We start from the raw sequence: 18770 nt of genomic DNA on the forward strand, positions 1-18770 counted from the left end.
CGATATCATCTCGATTTTCCAAGTACTGTAGACTGAAGGCCATAGGACTAATCCATCAGACAAGACAACAGGGCACATCTCAGAGACATCCAGAATCTTGAAGGGGGTGGAAAACATGAACCCAGGCCATTTTTATCATGTCATGTACCATTAACACCAGGAAAATAACTTCAAGCTTGCTGGACGAATGCAATAGGAAATACTTTTTCACACCAAGGGTGGTAGACTTATGGAATAGCCTACCAGCTCAAGCTATGGCATCAAGAACAGTAATTTGGGTTGATAAATTGAAGTTGACAAGACAACGTATCTAGAATTCTAGAACAATGGAGGATCCTACAAAAGCCACTGGCACCCGGAAATACCTGTGATATTTGGTAGTCACTGTGGATAACACATCCGGTATGGAATTGGCCCTTGAACAATAGAGTGATCCTGGATAGCCCAAGAAAAGATCAATGGAAACAAGATTTTAATGACATTCTTGGGGATATTTTCTTAATAGGATCAATATTTACACACCAGTATTTTCCATGTTCGTGCTGAGTCAATATGATCGTGTGTAATGAAGTTAATATAAAAAAAACATTTATCAATCAATCTTTGGAAGCTATACGAAGACAAGTAAAAGAGGAAGATGCTATTTGAATTTACCGGGGCTGGGCTAGGGGCTGATGGTCGCCTCCAGCGGTCACGTCCTGAACTAATGCTGAAGATCACGTCGTCCGAAACCCTTGATATATATTCCCAAAGTATTTTAACCTTTTAATCTTGTAGCATTGGTCTTACTTAAGAATCTGCATTACTTAAAATATTATATAAGATAGGAAGAATATTTTAAAATATTCTTATGAACTCGTGTAAGTTATCTTTACACATGTTAATGGCGAGTTGCCAAGTCATGAGTCATGGTACTGCGTCACAGGCCCAGGGATCCGCCGGTAGCCGCTGATCACTGAAGGACACTAGTGGGTGAAGGACAGTCTTAACAACCAGTCCTAACCAGTCATTACAGGACACAAGAGCTGCAGTAATACCTTAGTCAACGCCTATTGAAGTTGACATTACAGGTCCAACACTTCTAACGACTGCATTTTATTGAACTTGAAATAAAATTAAAATAAACAAGGTAAGTACTGAACACGAATTGCATTCTTATCACATGAACTGGTATCAAAGACGTTATAACAGTACAAAGTATATGGTAAGATAAATGACATGATCAGCTGTAAGTAAAGTAGGCGCTGTCTGGCTGTAATCCTGTCACTTGCCATTACAGGAGTGTTAGTTGTTACTTATCGGGAGCTGTCTTTTTGGGACGTCGGGGTCTAATGAAGGCCATCTTGAAGTGCAGTATTATTCAATTCAATTTCAATTGTTTATTCCTTGATAGAGGAAGCGGGATCCTAGTGCTGTCACTAGGTACCCCTGTACAAGCAGTATTATTACAGGAGGAAAGTGTTGTTCTCTGGTAAAACATGAGGAGGTCGATGGTGTCACACTGGATAACATCCTCCTCACAGCCACCCCAAGCGGGTATAAGTCGTGTCAGTACTGAGAGGCAAATTTATAAAGACAAGCTAGTAATTACCTAAAGATTGTAAGGCAGGTTAATAAATACAGTAAAAGATTGTAAAAGGTGAAGACATTGTAGCAGTAAGTCTTCCAATCTGTGATATAACACATTGATTGGTATTAAAAATGGTGTTTACTGTATTAACAGTTTCAGGTCACCTAAATTAGCTGTTCTAGAGGCTTTTATTGTATTAGTTCCTTTTAATTATTGAGAATAGGCATTTTCACCTTGTGAATTTCAATGGTCTTTTGTTTTTCCTTATTTTATTTAGGAATTATGTGTTCACTTTTAGTTGTGTATTACCGGCAAATTTGCACTTCCACCTCCACGTCTGTTAGAAAGTAAAAAATATATTTTTCTAGTGTATTTGTGTTGGGTTAGACCGAATATGACCTTCATTTCCGTCGGAAATTGACCGTTTTTTTACCGATTTTTTTTTTTCGTGGGACGTTTTTCGAAAAAAAAATAATGGCTAAGCGAATAAAAAATACACAAAACACACTTGAAAAACCAAACCAAACTAAACCTATGGTAAGAAATAGGTGATTCCATCATATGGTGAGAGTCAGTTAGGTTAGGATTTTGTTTTTCTAGTGTGTTTTGTGTATTTTTTATTCGCTTAGCCATTAATTTTTTACGAAAAACGTCCCACGAAAATTTTTTTGAAAAAAAAACGGTCAATCTCCGAAGGAAATGAAGGTCATATTCGGTTTAAACAAACACAAATACACTAGAAAAATATATTTTTGACTTTCTAACATGGGGAGGTGGAAGTGCAAATTTACCGCATTACCTTCTAAGTAGTATGAATAACGTGTCAGAAATTGAAATTTAATATATTACATGTAGTATAAAGATTGTAACCTAACTTGGTTGAACAGTGAGAGCTGTCATTGTGGCATCATGCTTCTACAATCACCCTTTCATTTACTCACCAAATTCACCCGAAGACAAGTAGACTCATTGCCACCAGGTACAATCTCTCAACAAATTGCCTGATTGTATAATTTCTCCTCAATTACTTTCATGTAATAGTACAGGTATCCCTCGCTTAACGAATTGGTTAGTTCCTGGAAAACCATTCATTAAGTGAATTTTCATATCAAATAGCAGAACAAATAGCAAACAATAGGATTTGGTTCCCCAGCAATAAGAAAACTCGGTTAATATTTAGAATTTGCCAACCGTTACTTATATATTGTTTTATATAGGGGTGAAAGGGGAAAAAATCAATATTCTATGGCGTTTCTGTTGGAAATTTATATTTATCAAGTATTTTAACCGAAAAAATTACCCACAATATTAGTTGTTCAACGTAGCCAGGGCCTTGAAGTAGAGGGAAAATGTGGGGGTAAACTTATGAATTTATGGGTCTCCACATCATTAATTAAATGCACGACAGTTAGCGCACGGATCGTGGGAGGAGGAGGAGGAGGAGGAGGAGGAGGGATCAGCGTTGGGGATCTCAGCTGCTCCAGTCTCCCATGTCCCACGTGTAGTGAAATTATTGTGAAGGGTTAGTGGAGATACTCTACTAACCCCTTGTGTATGGGTTCCCCTCTGTACTGAATAAAATTGTCTGGTTAGCCAAATAAAATATTAAAATTGGCATCCCCATTGTGAATAGGTTACCCACAAAGTTTTAAACACCCCTTTCCATCGTTGGGGGTCATTGTGTTAGCAACCATAGTTTTAAAGATCTTTAGTTGCGAAGAACACCACTCTACAGTACTGTATAGTGTTCGACAGGAGGTGTGGCGGTAAAACAAACTACAGAACTGATAATGGAATCGGTAATGTATGAAATATGTTACTGTAACAATTTTTAAAAATAAAATTTGCATAGAAGAAATATGAGTGCATTAAACATACTGTACATAAGCTCAGTGTGTTGTTTGATTTCATCTTGTGAACATTGTCAACACAGGTGTGCAGATCCTAGCAAATTCCAACTTGCACTATCTGACCACTTGGTCAGTAGAGGACATTGATCCTAATACAGGTACTGGATCTTACTGGCTGAACCTGCTAATTATACCAGGCAAAAAGATTCTTTTATTGGGAATATCCATTATTGATAGGGTTTATTGTATTATGTATATGCTTTTATTATTATTATTATTTGTATTACAGTACAGAATTATTATTATGGGTAATACTATTAATATTGTTTCAATTAAAAAAGTAACGGTATTATTGCGTTTACACACCGTTTATTCCTACCACGAATCTATTATCATATTTGAATAAGACGTCTAATTATAAGTTAATTTTCATCAATTACATTACCGGCGGAAATGTATAATAACTTGCCTAGCTTATACTACAGACGGGCAAGGGGGGACCTAGTTGAGGTGTATAAGCATCTCAGGGGGCACTACTCAGTTGAGTGTCCTTACTTGGAGCTGGCGGATGCTCGCCCCACAAGGGGTCACAGCTCAAGATTGAAGAAGCCGCAAGTCCAAAAAGCTGTGAGGGCAAACTTTTTCGGAGTGAGGGTTGTAAACTCTTGGAACAATCTACCAGAGAGTGTTGTGACTGCACCGAGTGTGAGCTCTTTCAAGACAAGACTTGACCAACACTGGAGCGGGTTCAGGTACATTCAGGAGCTGGTGCATGCCCAGTATTTGCCAACAGTGCGTGACAAAAATGTGACCGATCGCCCGGGCGGCTAGCGAGCCGATCTTTTGGTGAAGAAGATAAATGAAAAGGAAAAGTAATTAGAGACGTGACTGATCGCCCAAGCGGCTAACAAGCTGGTCAGTGGCGAAGAGGATAAAAGTAAAAAAAAAAAAAAAATCCTATTTTCTTCCATTAACCTCCAGCCATCATCGTCTGCCTCTCGCCCAACACTGCGTGTCTCTCGTGTCTCCTTCATAAATCGTCACGCGCATGCGTTTCCATACACGCTACGCGGCCAATCAAAAGCGTTTTTGCTTTTGGAACTAATTAAAATGATTTGGGGATTAATTCAGAGTATATTTGGCCCAATCAAAATCGAGTTTTATTTTGGGTCATATTTTGAAATTCAAGTTCAGTTCCGACCATTGAAGTCTGCGATGTATGTCACTTAAAGTATATGGAGCTGGTTGCGAGTTTTGGGGAAAAAAACGTAGAAACTACAGCATTTTTTCGATCGCATGGTGTTCTTCCAACCTCAGTAAAGTGTACTAAGAGCAAGCCTGAATGTAAATATCGCAAAGACCAACATATGTGGCGTTGTGTAAGAATCCCAGAATGCAACGACGAACAAGAACCAGGCCAATAAGGTAAGAAATAGGTGATTCCATCATATGGTGAGAGTCAGTTAGGTTAGGTCAGGTTTTTGTTTTTCTTGTTTTTTTTGTCGCTAACCCACTTTTTTTCGGAAAACTTCAAATGAAAAAAATCGCAAAAAAACCCCCCGGCTAATTTTCGCCAAAAATGAAGGTCATATTTGGTCTAAACACACACAAATACACTGGAAAAAAATATTTTTTACTTGCTAAAAGTGAACGGTGTGACAATGCAAATTTACCAAAGTAACCATAGAAGAATGTGATGGTAGGAATGTTGCTAAGAGGAAGTGCTATAGTAAGCCACACTGGTCTTGACAATTGACCGCATGCCAAGTCTTCTTGGAGTAATCTGTTGGCTACTACAAAAAGTATTGGCACATCTTATAATAACATGAAACTTTTAATGAATGGTTTAATTGAAGAAATCATAAAAACAATGGAGTACTGTACTTTTTATTTAGGTACAGAACTTCTGTGTCAGTGAGACCCTTTTGTAGTATTTCTACTTCCATCCTATTGCCCTGGTGAAGTACCTTTAGATTGAGATTTGTTTTCAGAACAATACGTATTACCATTAGTACACAGCGTTAAACTTCTACTGATATTATAATAGTGGCACTTAGGCCAAATGTATTTGTTGTTGCTTAATCTTTACCGGAGATGCTATAGTTAGGCTTGGCACCTAAATACACAGTTGCCAGTGTACTTGTTTATCAACTTAAGATTTATAATTTGTTAAAATTTTCATATGATTTGAGTACCTAAGGGATTTTATTTAGGTATCATCAGTGTTTTATGTATACAGTATATATTTTATTTAGGTTGTGTAACAGTTTATAAAGGAAGTCTAAACAGTATTGAAGAGTAGTGGCGCATTGCCAGGAGGGAAGACCTACATGCTCTCACAGGTTGTGACCTATGCCATTGCTCACTGAGACAACAGTTGTACCATGTTAACTTAAAGAGGGAGTTAAGCACATTATCTTGCAGTTTTTGTTACATTGATAGCAGATAAACTGCAAATGTACAAGATTTTAAAAAATGTCTTTAACGGTTTAAGGTATGTGACGTTGGTCTCATCCTTTCCTGCATTGAAGTGTTCTTGGCAAGGCTCTAAGGCTGACTTTCACAAGGTCGCTTGGTGTCCTCTGCAGCATTTGGGTGACTTTATTCTCCTCAGTAGAGGGCAGTGCAAGGGGTGTGAGAGTTGTCTGTCCTGTGGTCTCTACTCACTTTGTGCTCATACCTGGACTTCGTGCTCTTTATTGAGGATAGGAATTGGCGGCTTTTCCTTCAAGATGGATCAGGTTAGTTAATACAATCCATGTTTGTGTTAAGGTCTTGTAGCTAATCTTCCAAATATTTGCTGAACTACTCAAAATACTGATGATTTTATCTCCTTGGCTTAGAAGGGGTCTTAAACATGTTATTCATTTGTTAGTCAATCTATCTGTCCGAGGTCATGTTTCAAATGCATCTTCTTTGAAAGTACTTAACCTTTGGGCTGAAAATCTTGTACTGTAGTGGCAGTATGTACTCATTAACAGTAAACCATTATGTGCACACTGTTGAGGTCTATTTATTGTGTATTATTGCGAGTTTAATTTCTAAAAATTCAAAATGCTTTCAAGGGGGATTTTCTTCATTTAATAGTAATGACTTCTTAACCAAGTATTCTGTACTGTACAGTATTACAAGTTTCTTTCGGCCCTTTTCCTTGATCAACCCAACAGTAATTTGGAACCTGAATGTTAACATATTACATATATTTCTTGGGTAATGGTCAGTTAATGCAACTGGTAATTTGTCTGGTCTTCATGGGTTATTCCTTGACACTGGCTAATACAGGGTCGTAACTCAGGATATACTGCACTTTAGTTATAATGCTGATGACAGCCTCTACTGTACATTAGGGGTGGGCAAAAATATGGCCCATGGCCCACATCTGACCCTCCAAGTGATTTTAACCAGCCTGCCAAAGTGTCTAGGAATTTTAGAAAAAGTACAGGTTTAAACTTTCCAATTCCAGAAATAAATAATTTTATGTCCTAAACTGGATTGGGAATTGGGCAGTCATAGCAGCACCTCAGTGTACTTAATATGATCGCCAAAACCTGAGACATGCCATAGTCCGCGTTGTGAAGGAGTTAAGAGTAAACATGCAGGGAAATATTGGAACTTTTCAGGTGAAACAAAAAGGCTGATGAAATGATTACTGTACAGGTACTGTATTCAAATGTAGATAATTATTTTCACGAAACAAGGTGTATCCCAGGATTATATAATCAGTCATTTACATGATGGCACACAAAATTACCAAGAGCAGTAAACAATTCTCTGAAGGGAGTTTGTAAAGGAATGCACGATTGAGACTGCCCCTATTTTATGTTCAGACAAGAAGAACCAGTTCAAGAAAATTAGTTTGTCAAGGTTAACTATCGTGAGATGTGTCGAAGATATCAGTAAGAACCTGTACAGTATCTGTGTCTAAGATATAAAGGACTGCATTCGTGTGTGATTTCACTAGTATTCACTGTGAGATGTGATGTCAGACACAACCCAGTCAATCATCATTACTGTGTTCAAGGTACAGTGTATCCAAGAATTTTGAGCTCACAGAAGAACTGACATCATTGAAATCAATGAAAGATGCAGCAACTGGAGAAGATTTATTGGAAGCAGTAAATAATGAAGGTTGACCACCGATGGAATTCAAAATCTGATGGGTAAAAATGTTGGGTTGGCAAAAAAAAAGTCAAAGAAACAAAAACTGAACAGAATAATGTTTTTCTACACAGCATCATCCACCATGAAGTCCTCTGTAAATTATCTAAACCTATTGAATGTTGTGGACACGTGCAAAAGTGATCAACTACCGTACATTACATTTGAGAAGGAGGATTTAAACCAGTCATTTTGTAACCCTGCTTAATGAATTTGAAACTTGGGTGTTCTTTACAGTACAGTTTTACATGAAGATAGTATGGCTCAGTTTGGCAAAGGTCCTGAAAAGAGTGTGGGAACAGAGATTGATTTGTTTTTGGACACCAAACAAAAAAGTTTTGGATATCCCTTAGCTGAATGATGTGACTTGGCTTTCTGATTTTGCATTTTCTATTCACATCCTGGGCCACATGAATACAGTAAATTGAATTCAGAACTTTGAGGAACAGGATCTTTAGTTCAAGAGTTATACCTGTACAGTACAGTATTACAATTACAATATCAGGGCATTTATGATAAAGTAACTTTTTTTTATCCCATCAGGAAGGAAAGAAGCAATTACTGGTACCTGTAGCCCATTTTGTAACCATTTAGCAGATTGCAGTTCTGTTGTGACAAACTTCCCCCAAAATTATTCTTTATTTTACATGACTTTCAGTATCGTACCAGATTTACTCACCAATTTCAAACTGATTGAAAATTACATATCCTTGGTTACCACTTCCTCTTCATTTGATATTGATGAAGCCAGAGTTGATTTTCACTTAAGCTTATTGACCTGCAATGTGATCCATTGCTAAAGGAGCAATTAAAATCTGTGCTGCTTTCCAATTTTCATGCTTTTCTTGATAACTGTGCATTTTCAAAATTAAAGGCACATGCCCTTAATGGGTTAGGTGAAGGAGGGACTGATTGATTTAAAGAATGGTGAGTTTTAAGTTGTGGAGGGAAGAGTGTTGAACTTGTATGATAAAAGGAGAATTGGATATACTGTACAGTACTGTATCTGGTCGAGGGAGATGTTAGATTTATGCGGTGGAGGGAGGGTGGGTGGGTGAGTGAGTGAGCTTGGAAAGAGGATGGATGGATGAGTGAGTGAGGTTGGAGGGAGGAAGGGTGAGTGAATGAGTTAAAGTAAATATAAAATTAGTCATGTGTAAACTAAAGCTGAAAATTATATTGATAAGATAAAATAATAAGATATCAGACTTAATACCAGTGAGACTAATAGTTAATATCAGTGAGACAAGTAGTTAATATCAATGTGAGACTAATAGTTGACCAGTGTGAGACTAATAGTTGCTGTAATATCAGTGTGACTAATAGTTAATATCTGTGTGAGACATAGTTAATACCAGTGAGACTAATAGTTATGGTAATGTCAGAGACTAATAATTAATAGCAGTGTGAAATTAGTGAGACTAATAGTTAATATCAGTGTGAAACTAGAGGGCTTGGAGGAGTTTGAGGTGTAGTGTTAGTGACATTCCTGAGGTGGGTCATATTGATTACTGTGCTGTGTTGGTAGACTGTGGGTGTGAGAAGATACTTTTAGCGTGTAGTGGAATTTCCTTCTTTATTCTTCATATATTTATGAAGAAGTTCTGTACAGTTAAATGTTTTTATGGCTGGTACAGGATTTCAGGTAGGAGTGATTCTGAGAAACCGCCTCATACTTTCACTTGGTGATATCTAGTGATCATCAAACCAGCTGACTGTGTTGACAACCAGTTTTGTGTCAGCCATACCATCTGATGCAGGTGGATATGGAACTAAATATGTGGAGTGGCTGAATTGTGAGCCAGGAGTTGTCAGTTGGCTAAGAAAGCTTCTTTAATCCATCATGCTATCCATATTTCTTCAGCTTTAGAGAGAAAATCATAAACTTCCTCAAGGTGCTTCTCCTCACATCATTGTTCTCATGGTCTGTTGAATATGCTTGTTCCTGTCTGTTATGGATCTGCAGAGTGATTAGTCACATGAGAAACATTGTAACTGATTTAAATTGTCCACCCATGTACCTTAGTCCTGAACTCTGTACAAGGATGATGGTTAGATTAAGATTTGTCCCATGAGGGGTCTGTAGTTTATTGGGCATCCGCTTGCGTCCTGTGTAAGCCAAAGCATTTACAGCGCCCAACAGGGAAGCATGCAGAGTTCGAGCTTGCCTTCAAAATTGTTGCTAGAGGCATTGTAAGATTATAAAAGCAAGCTCCTCTTACCCATAAAAAAATCACATGTTTTGTAATTTGTTTTTACAAATGATGAATTTGCCTGATGTGAATCCTGTCTTTTGGTTATTGCTGAACAGTATAGAATTTTTGTGATGTCGCCCTTATGCAGACATAAACAACTCACAAATGTATTTCCTGCCCCTCAATTTGCTAATAAATTTTGGTGGTGGTCTTTAAGATTTTGTAATTGTGACTGGTTCAGTTTTAAATTTCATGTCTTCTGAAGATTGTTCCTGTTGCAAGTATACTATCTGTAGTTACCAATACCCAATGGGCAGGATTTAATTAAAAGGCCCAGATTCTTGGCCTGATTGTATTTACCATGGTCTATTGGTACTAGACTTTCGGTAATTAGTGATGAGCTTGTTGAAGAACGAACAGGGTATCAAGAATCAGATATTGATACAGAGCTCTGTCTTTATCCAGAACAAATTCTTTGTAGTGTTCATGTGTCAGACTTAGGAGTTGGCCAGGGAGAAGTTAACACTTTGTATATGGGTATTCCCCTTTGAGCTGAATAAAATAGTGTGGCTTTAGCCAAATAAAATATTAAAATTGGTATCCTCATAGTGAAGGGGTGAAGTAATATTAGAGGAGTGGCAGCTAATAAAGAAGCCAACTCTTGAATTAGACATGATTGATTTTTCTTAAATTATTTTGAGATGCAATAGAAGATGATGCATTTCCCTGCTGTGTGGCTTTATGAAGTATAAGGTAATTTATTGGCTACTTTCTCATTTTAGATGCTTTACAGATATTTCTTGAACTTGTGATCACATCTTCCCCTTTTCCAAGAATTTGTTTTAAGTTCAGTACACAGGTCTGTTGTGATGTATTGTAATATGAAATCCTACGTACCGTAATGGTGAAGGAGACCAGTGAAAAACATGAGTTGTCAATGTCCTAAATGACAGTTGTTTGGGGGTTGGTTCATCATCTCCCTACATGGTCAGAGTGAGATTCACTTGAATGAATTGCTGAGTTGAGAGTGATCTACTTATCTCCACTGATCCCTGAAACCACCAGATTAATGTGGATTAGAATTTGACTGTTGAGCACTGCATGCCATCCAGGCCATGGCATGCTATGTCACGTGGTGCATCTGTTTGTCTCCTAGACCATAAAGCTGGATTTTTTTTACCCCATTTCTCTGTTTAGGGTAAGACAGGAATATAGAAATGACCCAAACCCAGGTTTCTTCCCCTTGATCTGCTGCTCAGCTGTACTGGTGCTATGAAGGTGAATATTGAGTTTATGAACTTTCTATGGCTGAAGATTCACAAATCTTTACTCGGACTCCATTAGTCATCCTCTCCCTACTACACCAAGAGGTTTGATTGTTAACATGAACTACTTTCAATTTGTGTAATGGTCAGCAGGCACCATTTAGTGAAGCTATGGGTCACTGTGTCTCGGCGCCACATCATGACCCCTCTCCATCTTTAGAAGAGAATTTTACAACCATCACTCCTCTCCCCTTTCGAGTGAGAACATGTTTTGTGTGTGCTTTTGTTGTTTGCTGGCTAACTGCATACAGTATACAGCACTTAAATAAGTCAAATTGGTGGCAGTAAGCATATGAATGATTACTAAAGATTTGTTTATGGTGCATCGAGTCTTGCCTGTTATATTTGGTTTATTAACCCTCTCAGTGCTGGATGTTTTCTCAAAGCTAAATGAAATCGTCTTGACTGTTGCCAGAATAAAATCCTAAGTGTGGAAAGCACTGAATGGGTTAAACAACTGAAGTGCTATAGGGTTTTCATGATTATCAGCAGCTAGGATCCTATGTCTCCAGGCTACAGCAAGAGGGTAACAAGGAACATATTACGGTAATAAAAACTAAGGTGAACCAACTACAGTATAATGAACCTTTGAACTAACTGATGAGCATGGAATTTGAGGTGATTTCATGAAGGTGGGGAAGGAATAGAAACTACAGTAATAGAAGTGTTTAGGAGGATAGAAATACAGAAGATGTGAGGGTTTTAGTGAGACAAAGGTACAGTGAAGTTCTGCTTAACAAGAGCCAATAAATGATAATTTAACTGAACAATCTGTGTTTAAGGGTATACAAATTCAATTTATACATACAGTCCTTTTATTGTTTGTTCTTTTAAAGAAAATGAACTGACCTCATTTTAATTAAATTTTCTACTCATGTTGTCTGAGAGGAAATAACCAAATTGGTATTAGTGTATTGTTTAATTAAACTTCATTCATCCTGTACCAATGGTGTGCATCTTAACGTACACCAGTACACACATTATAGTACTGTACAGTACCTGTAACTTGCAAACATATATGTGTTTACAGTAATTCCAGCTTGGTTTTTAGCTACAATATTAAAGCATGCCCAAACAAAATAATTATCACAATAAAAATGATAAGTACAAGAATAGTACAGTATATAAATAAAGTAATTAAACAAAAAACTGTATTTGGTAGGAAGTGGTAGTGTTAGCTAGTGTGAGAGAATGTCATTGCCACAATTTTGTGAGTTTTCCATCAACAGCCACAAAAAGAAGTGAATCTAAATGAAATATATTACCAAATTTTGATGTGCAGAATACCTAAGCAAAATTAACTGTAAAATTAGTTTAAATGTATGAGGCTGGTAATGGTGTTAGTGGTTGGTGATAATCATGCTTTATCAGGGAGGGAGAGCTTATCAAGTGCACTTGTAGACTTTTTCTAAACCAACGATGCTAGACCAACCACAATCAGCATAGATATTCTACTCCGACAACTACCAATACAGACTGTGCTGATATTCTTCTGTTATTATGCATACACACAAGACTTTCATTTCTACACTTCATTGAGTAGGGGAAAACTTTTCCCCAAAATAGATGAACATGTTCTGGATTTCCTGGACAAAGTTTCTTCACAACTTCAGACTTTCCACTTTAGTTCAGTTCTGTACAGTACAGGTACCTAAATTTACCCCAGCCACCATTCACCTCATAAGCACGTCATATTGACTTGGTAAACTTTGCTGTTTCATGATTTACTTGCAGTACCCCTTACAATCATGAGTGCAAAGTGAGCTACAGGTGACAAGAGTGCCTTATGATGAAAGACCCTTGGGGAAATAGAAGTATTGTACAGTAATTGAAATGAACTTGGAAAACATTTTGAAGAAGCACATATTCACATGCTGATCAGTGTTACCAAAAGATTGTCAAAAGCATGCAGCCACTCTCCACACTGAGACATCAACCACAAGCAGCTAATCTCTACTGGTATGCAACCCCCCAAAAAATTATAAGAATAATATGAAGTACCGTAGTACAGTATATAAAAATATATACCAAGCACTACTACTACTTTGCTGTCACCCAGAATTGAGTAAGACGATCATCCAGCTATGATAAAATGGTACGAGTTATTAGGGATGTCACCTTTGTTGGCGAGTTCTGTGGTGACTAAAGAGGCCAATACGGGACCAATAGGGTCGTTCACAGATGTTGCACATGTGGGGGCTAAATCTAGTGCGGGAGGGGAGGTGGCACCGTCTTTCCGGTGTTGGCTCTTGTCTGCCTCGTTTTGCAATTGGGCTAACTTGAAGGTATTGACACCTTTTTGTATGGTACTCATCCAAGCGTTAGGGTGTGGAGTAATAGTCTCCCAGGTGAGGGAGTTGACTTGGCACTTTTTCAGGTTTGTCTTAAGACTATCCTTATACCTTTTCAGTTGCCTGCCAGCGTTACGTTTACTATTCGTTAGGTTACTGTAAAATAGCTGCTTTGGCAGTCTACTGTCGTCCGTGCGGGTAACCTGGCCATTCCAGCGTAGTTGTTCATGGATAATGGTAGCTTCGATGCTCCTACAGTTGGTATCAGCAAGAATATGGTACTGGCATTTGTTCTCGTCTTCCCAGCGAACTTGGAGGATGGAGCGTAGACTATGTTGGTGAAAGTTTTCAAGTGCCTTGAGGTGCCTCCTGTATGTGACCCATGTCTCGCTGCCATTTAGCAGGGTGGGGAGGACCACTGCTTGATATACGTGTAACTTTGTAGATAATTTCAGCTCCCTACAACTGAAGACACGGTTGTGGAGTCTGCCAAAGGCTTGAGATGCATGTCTGATCCAATGTTGAATCTCTTCATCGATGTCTGTGGTGGCGGACAGGTGGGAGAGTTGGTGCCAGTACACTCCCTTGTTTAACCGTTTGGATGGACACTGCCGTTCATGCTATCATGGATTTGCCTCACAATGGCGATGAATTTTGGTGGGCAGCCAAAACGGCCGAGGGTCCACCAGAGGGCTTCTCTGTTGACCGAGTTGAAGGCCTTGGCTAGGTCGATGAAAGCCATATACAGGTTACGACGCTGTTCTCTGCACTTTTCCTGTATCTGGCGGGCAGGAAAGATTGTCAGTGGTGCCAAGTGATGGTCTAAAGCCACATTGAGATTCTGGGAGGAAGTTTTCCGCCTTAGGAAGAAGTCTGTTTAGGACTCGGGCGATAATCTTGCCACCTACGGACAGCAGCGAGATCCCGGTGTAATTGGCACAGTCTGACCGGTCTCCCTTGTTCTTGTAAATATTGACGATGGAGGTGTCTTTAAGAGCTTTTCTCACCTTTCCACTGATTATTATAATTAAACCTGTACTCAGTCACTATGTAACTAGAACTGAGGCATTTTCAGACCACATAGGTAGTTGTGAACAGTACTATAGTATGAAAAAGTACATGGTGGTAAACATTCAATTTAACACATTACTGTACATATATTAATTTAAGAACTGCACAGTCACGCTGTGAATATATCTTATGGTTGTGATCGATCCATGACGACAGGTGGATTTGATGGGTGGGAGGGAAACACAGGAAAGAATTAAGTTTCTTTATTTCTCTAATGTTTTGGGCTTCACAGAACCCATCTTTAGAGAGAATATATCAAGTGGAGGAAGTCGGAGATTTATACTCGTATACCACTGGTGCATCTTGCCTCTCAGGATGCCTTGTCATGTTGCAGACTGATTGACTGCCATTTACTGACCCCATACTGTCTACCTTACTGGGTGGCATCAATGCTAGGTCTGTGGCATTCACTGACCAGCACCTAAGATCTTCCCTGTTGTTTGTTACTTCATTTCCACAAATATATGCTGCTTCTATGGCCTTTCTTATCCCCTTATGTATAATCATGGCATCCTACCAATTTGGCTATTGTTCTCCAAATTAATTGTTTAAAATATTCAGTCTACCATGAGCCTATAATCAAAGATGATTTCATCCACTACCTTTTGGCCCACAGTGAAACAACGAAATCAATAGTAGTGATAAAATTTTTCTTAAGGGCATGTAGGATATGCAGTAAGGAATTCTTAGAGAAGGAAGCATAATGTATTGTCTAATGGTAGACCCTGCTGCCATATGGCATCACGAAAATTGTAACCAAGTCCCAGGCTACTGATCTGAGTTTCTGCCTCATTTACACACAATTGCACAACATACAAATATTGTTTCCCACTCTTGATTTTTTTTCATTTTTTTTTCTTTATTATTATTATTATTATTATTATTATTATTACTATTATTATTACTATTATTATTATTATTACTATTATTATTATTATTATTATTATTATTATTATTATTATTATTATTATCGCCCCCTAGGCCCCAATGTAGGTCAGTGAACTGTGCGCTGGTGGGCTAATCCTCGTAAAAAAAATACAAAAATAGAAAATAAATATAATTGGCTCATTCAAGAAAGTGTGTTACCCTCAGGGACTGCTGATAAAACTTAGGAATAAAGCCTTCTGCATACTAAGAAGGAAAAGGGAGAATAATGTAAATATCATTGATAAAAGTGAGAGGTACATGTATGTATCTGTTTCAAACTCAGATAAGGCTTCACTGCAAGGTGAGTGTCTTGAGTTGTATATAAGGTCACATCCTCATCTTCTGTAATTTACTCTGAAGACGACCCTGTGTGGTAGAAACATCAGACTAATAAACAGCTCCTGCTGTCTCCTTGGTTTCTTTCCACCCCCTATATTTTCATTAGACTGAAATGTTTTGGGAGAAGTCCATGTGGCCTCCCCTTAGTGGAATATCTAATGGGAATAAGATATCTATCTAAACAAATTTTGCTTTTAGGCACAATTTCTCTTCTGTGTTATAAGTGTTTTTATGAAACTACTGTAGTTAATTACACAAATTGCCAAGGAGCCTAATCATTCCTTATTTACATTGCAGATGTCGAAGGTACCACCAATGCAGCTTGATGCAGCCAATGCCAATACACAGGTTGACCACATGTGTGCCCTGGACATTGACTCTCGCCCCTTCTCCCAGCGGCTCTCCAGCATTATTTGTACCATTGGTATGGTATTTTCTATACTTGATGGCATTTGTTAACAAACGAAAATACTGTACCTATATGATATGTAAGATTTGTGTAGTTTCATTAAGCTAAACAGGACTGTTCTTGTGCTCTTTATTGAAAATCTGTGATGTTATATCCCATCCCCTTCTTGAGTTTAATAATACCTGTAGCTCATGGTTGAAGGGCAAAGTCAGTACTGTATAGGATGGCCTGGATGCTTCATCTGTCCTCTATCCATCTACTTTTATATTTCTATCAGAATTTGCCAGGATTATTCTTAATCTACTTATTAAATTTACAGGAAGTTATAAGAATGTTCGTTATAATAAGTTTGTTCAGTTTGGTCTTTGGGTTCTCTTTTGTAACAATATGTTGTGAATTGCATCCAAGTGTATACAAGGGGTCCACGCTAAATTTTATACTGGTGTAATTCATTTCACATATACATTGCTAGCTAATGTAGGAAGAAATTTTCATTATACAATACTGTACGTCAATTGTTTCACATAAGCATTATCTGCATCATCCATTGTTTACTAAAAATCTCTCTTCCAGGATACAACTTATAAATAGTGTTAAAAGCACATACAGCGGGGTCCCCGGGTTACGAAGGGGTTCCGTTCCTGAGGACGTTCTTAAGTCGGAAATGTACATAAGTCGAAACACATGCTATGTGCATACCGTACTTCGAAAACAATGTTTAAAATCCTACTATATCATAGCCTAAGTCCTTATATACATCTAAAATCACTTAATTTAGGAGAAAAGAAGAAATAGCATGACAAAATACTGTAAATTAAAGTAAAAAAATCATCAGATAAATAAATTACAGTAAATTTAAAGCTTAATCACGTTTGTACCGGCTGGAGTTTGTAAGTCGGGGACCCCAGTACTGTAATATAATGTAAAAATAACCATAATAAGTAATAAGAGTACCCTACTGGTGTTAAGATTCTACCATGCAATAATATGCCAGGTACCTTTCACAGGACTGAGCACTAATGCCATTATGTGCAAGTAACCACAGAATTTGTGAAAATATCATTTCAGTGTGCTAGTGTGCCTTATGAATAAAGAAAATATTGTATACTGTACAGTAATGTAATGATATTAAATAAGAAAAAAAAATGGTGTTGGGGTATATTGAGTGTGGGAGAATATTGAGTCTAGATATAACCATAACACAAGAGCACTAGTTAGTTGTAAGAAGGTTGTACATGTGTCATTGTTACATATGAGAAAATACAGTATAAAAGTTGTGGGAAAAGTCATTTCAATGCTCTAATGCGACCTAGAAAAAATATTAGGTGTAAAATACGAAAATTTAAGAGTGGGAAGTGAATTGTGTGTAGGATAGACGGGAGGTAGGGTGGGTGAGTGGCTGGATAACTCCCATCTTGACCCCGTTTACACAACAGTTCCACCATGATTCTCGTATTATTTATGTTCATTTGGTGCCTGGTTAATAATATACTGTACTGTATTGTCATAAAATAAAAAATTTTCCCGAAAAAAAAAAATCAGACCCAACCCTAGATGAGCTATTGCATTTTATCAAATTCCCGGTCCTTGTTTACAAAGCTCGAACAGCTAACCATCCTCGCCCTCCCTCTGATCAGTGTTACCAATGCTCTCCTTCTCTTATGCATCTCTGCTGTCAATTGCTCAAGAAGGTTAGTGTTTACCACAACTGTCTTCAACACTTAGTAAATAATATTGTAGTGTATTATGTACAGTATTGACATTGAGTGTTTTAAAGCACTCAAACCAGGTGAACTCCTTTAGATCTTGTTCACCCACTGTACAACAGAGATGTTTTGCCTCAGCTCTGACCTTACAGAATACTAGTATTTTCTCTTATGTTAAGACACACATAAATAGGGTGTTCTATGGCCAGTGTTAAATACGCATGTCAGTTTTTAGATTTTGTCTTGAGTGTTTGCTATGTTAAAGACTCAAGTGTTTTATTATGCTAGTAATGTATTATTTAAAACATACAATGTTTATATAATGTAAGTTTCTGTAGATTATGCTGAAGTATGAGTTTAAAACTTGCACATTTGAAACTAGTATCTTTCTACAGAGATCTCTTTAGTAGAATAAATGAGTCCTAATTATTCTGAAATTACAGGTCCTGTTTCCCGGTCAGTGGAAATGCTAGAGCAAATGATGGAAGCTGGTATGAACATCGCACGCATGAATTTCTCACACGGCACTCACGAGTACCATTCTGAGACTATGAATAATGTCCGTATAGCTGCTGAAAATTACTCAAAGAAAATAGGTTATTCCTATCCTGTAGCAATTGCTCTCGACACAAAGGGGCCAGAAATTCGCACTGGTCTGTTGGAAGGTGTAAGTATCTATTATAAATTTTGGAAGTTAAATAATGTTCACTTATTCTTTTTTTTAATGACAATAAAAGTTGTTAAATGTTACTTGGTGGCTGATAATTATGTATGTGCAACATGAGCTAACTTCTGGACTACATAATTTCCACTGAAGGTTTTTTTATGATATTGTACTCTTGTGTGTCTTCTTACGAGTCTTTTTGAGCTTTTTCTTGATGCTTTGTTTAGAACGGGATGTAGTTAACTCTTAAGTGGGTCTAAGGATT

General features: G+C 37.7%; 1 protein-coding gene across 5 annotated transcripts in view; it reads left to right on the forward strand.

Moving 5' to 3' along the window:
* The first annotated feature begins 914 nt into the window (after positions 1 to 914).
* LOC121871265 (pyruvate kinase-like) overlaps positions 915 to 18770 on the forward strand; it is a 49762-nt gene continuing 31906 nt past the window's right edge. For 2 of the 5 annotated variants that reach the window (XM_042373483.1, XM_042373485.1), the window contains exons 1-3: positions 6017 to 6161; positions 16024 to 16150; positions 18285 to 18508. In XM_042373483.1, the coding sequence (XP_042229417.1) occupies positions 6153 to 6161; positions 16024 to 16150; positions 18285 to 18508 (360 nt within the window). In that variant the 5' untranslated portion in view covers positions 6017 to 6152. Of the gene's footprint in view, positions 1130 to 6016; positions 6162 to 16023; positions 16151 to 18284; positions 18509 to 18770 lie in introns of those variants that run through there. The other 3 variants (XM_042373484.1, XM_042373486.1, XM_042373487.1) reach the window with 2 other exon arrangements.

This window comes from Homarus americanus, unplaced genomic scaffold (genome assembly GCF_018991925.1).
Source record: "Homarus americanus isolate GMGI-L3 unplaced genomic scaffold, GMGI_Hamer_2.0 scaffold46973, whole genome shotgun sequence".
Classification (NCBI taxonomy): Eukaryota; Metazoa; Arthropoda; class Malacostraca; order Decapoda; family Nephropidae; genus Homarus; species Homarus americanus.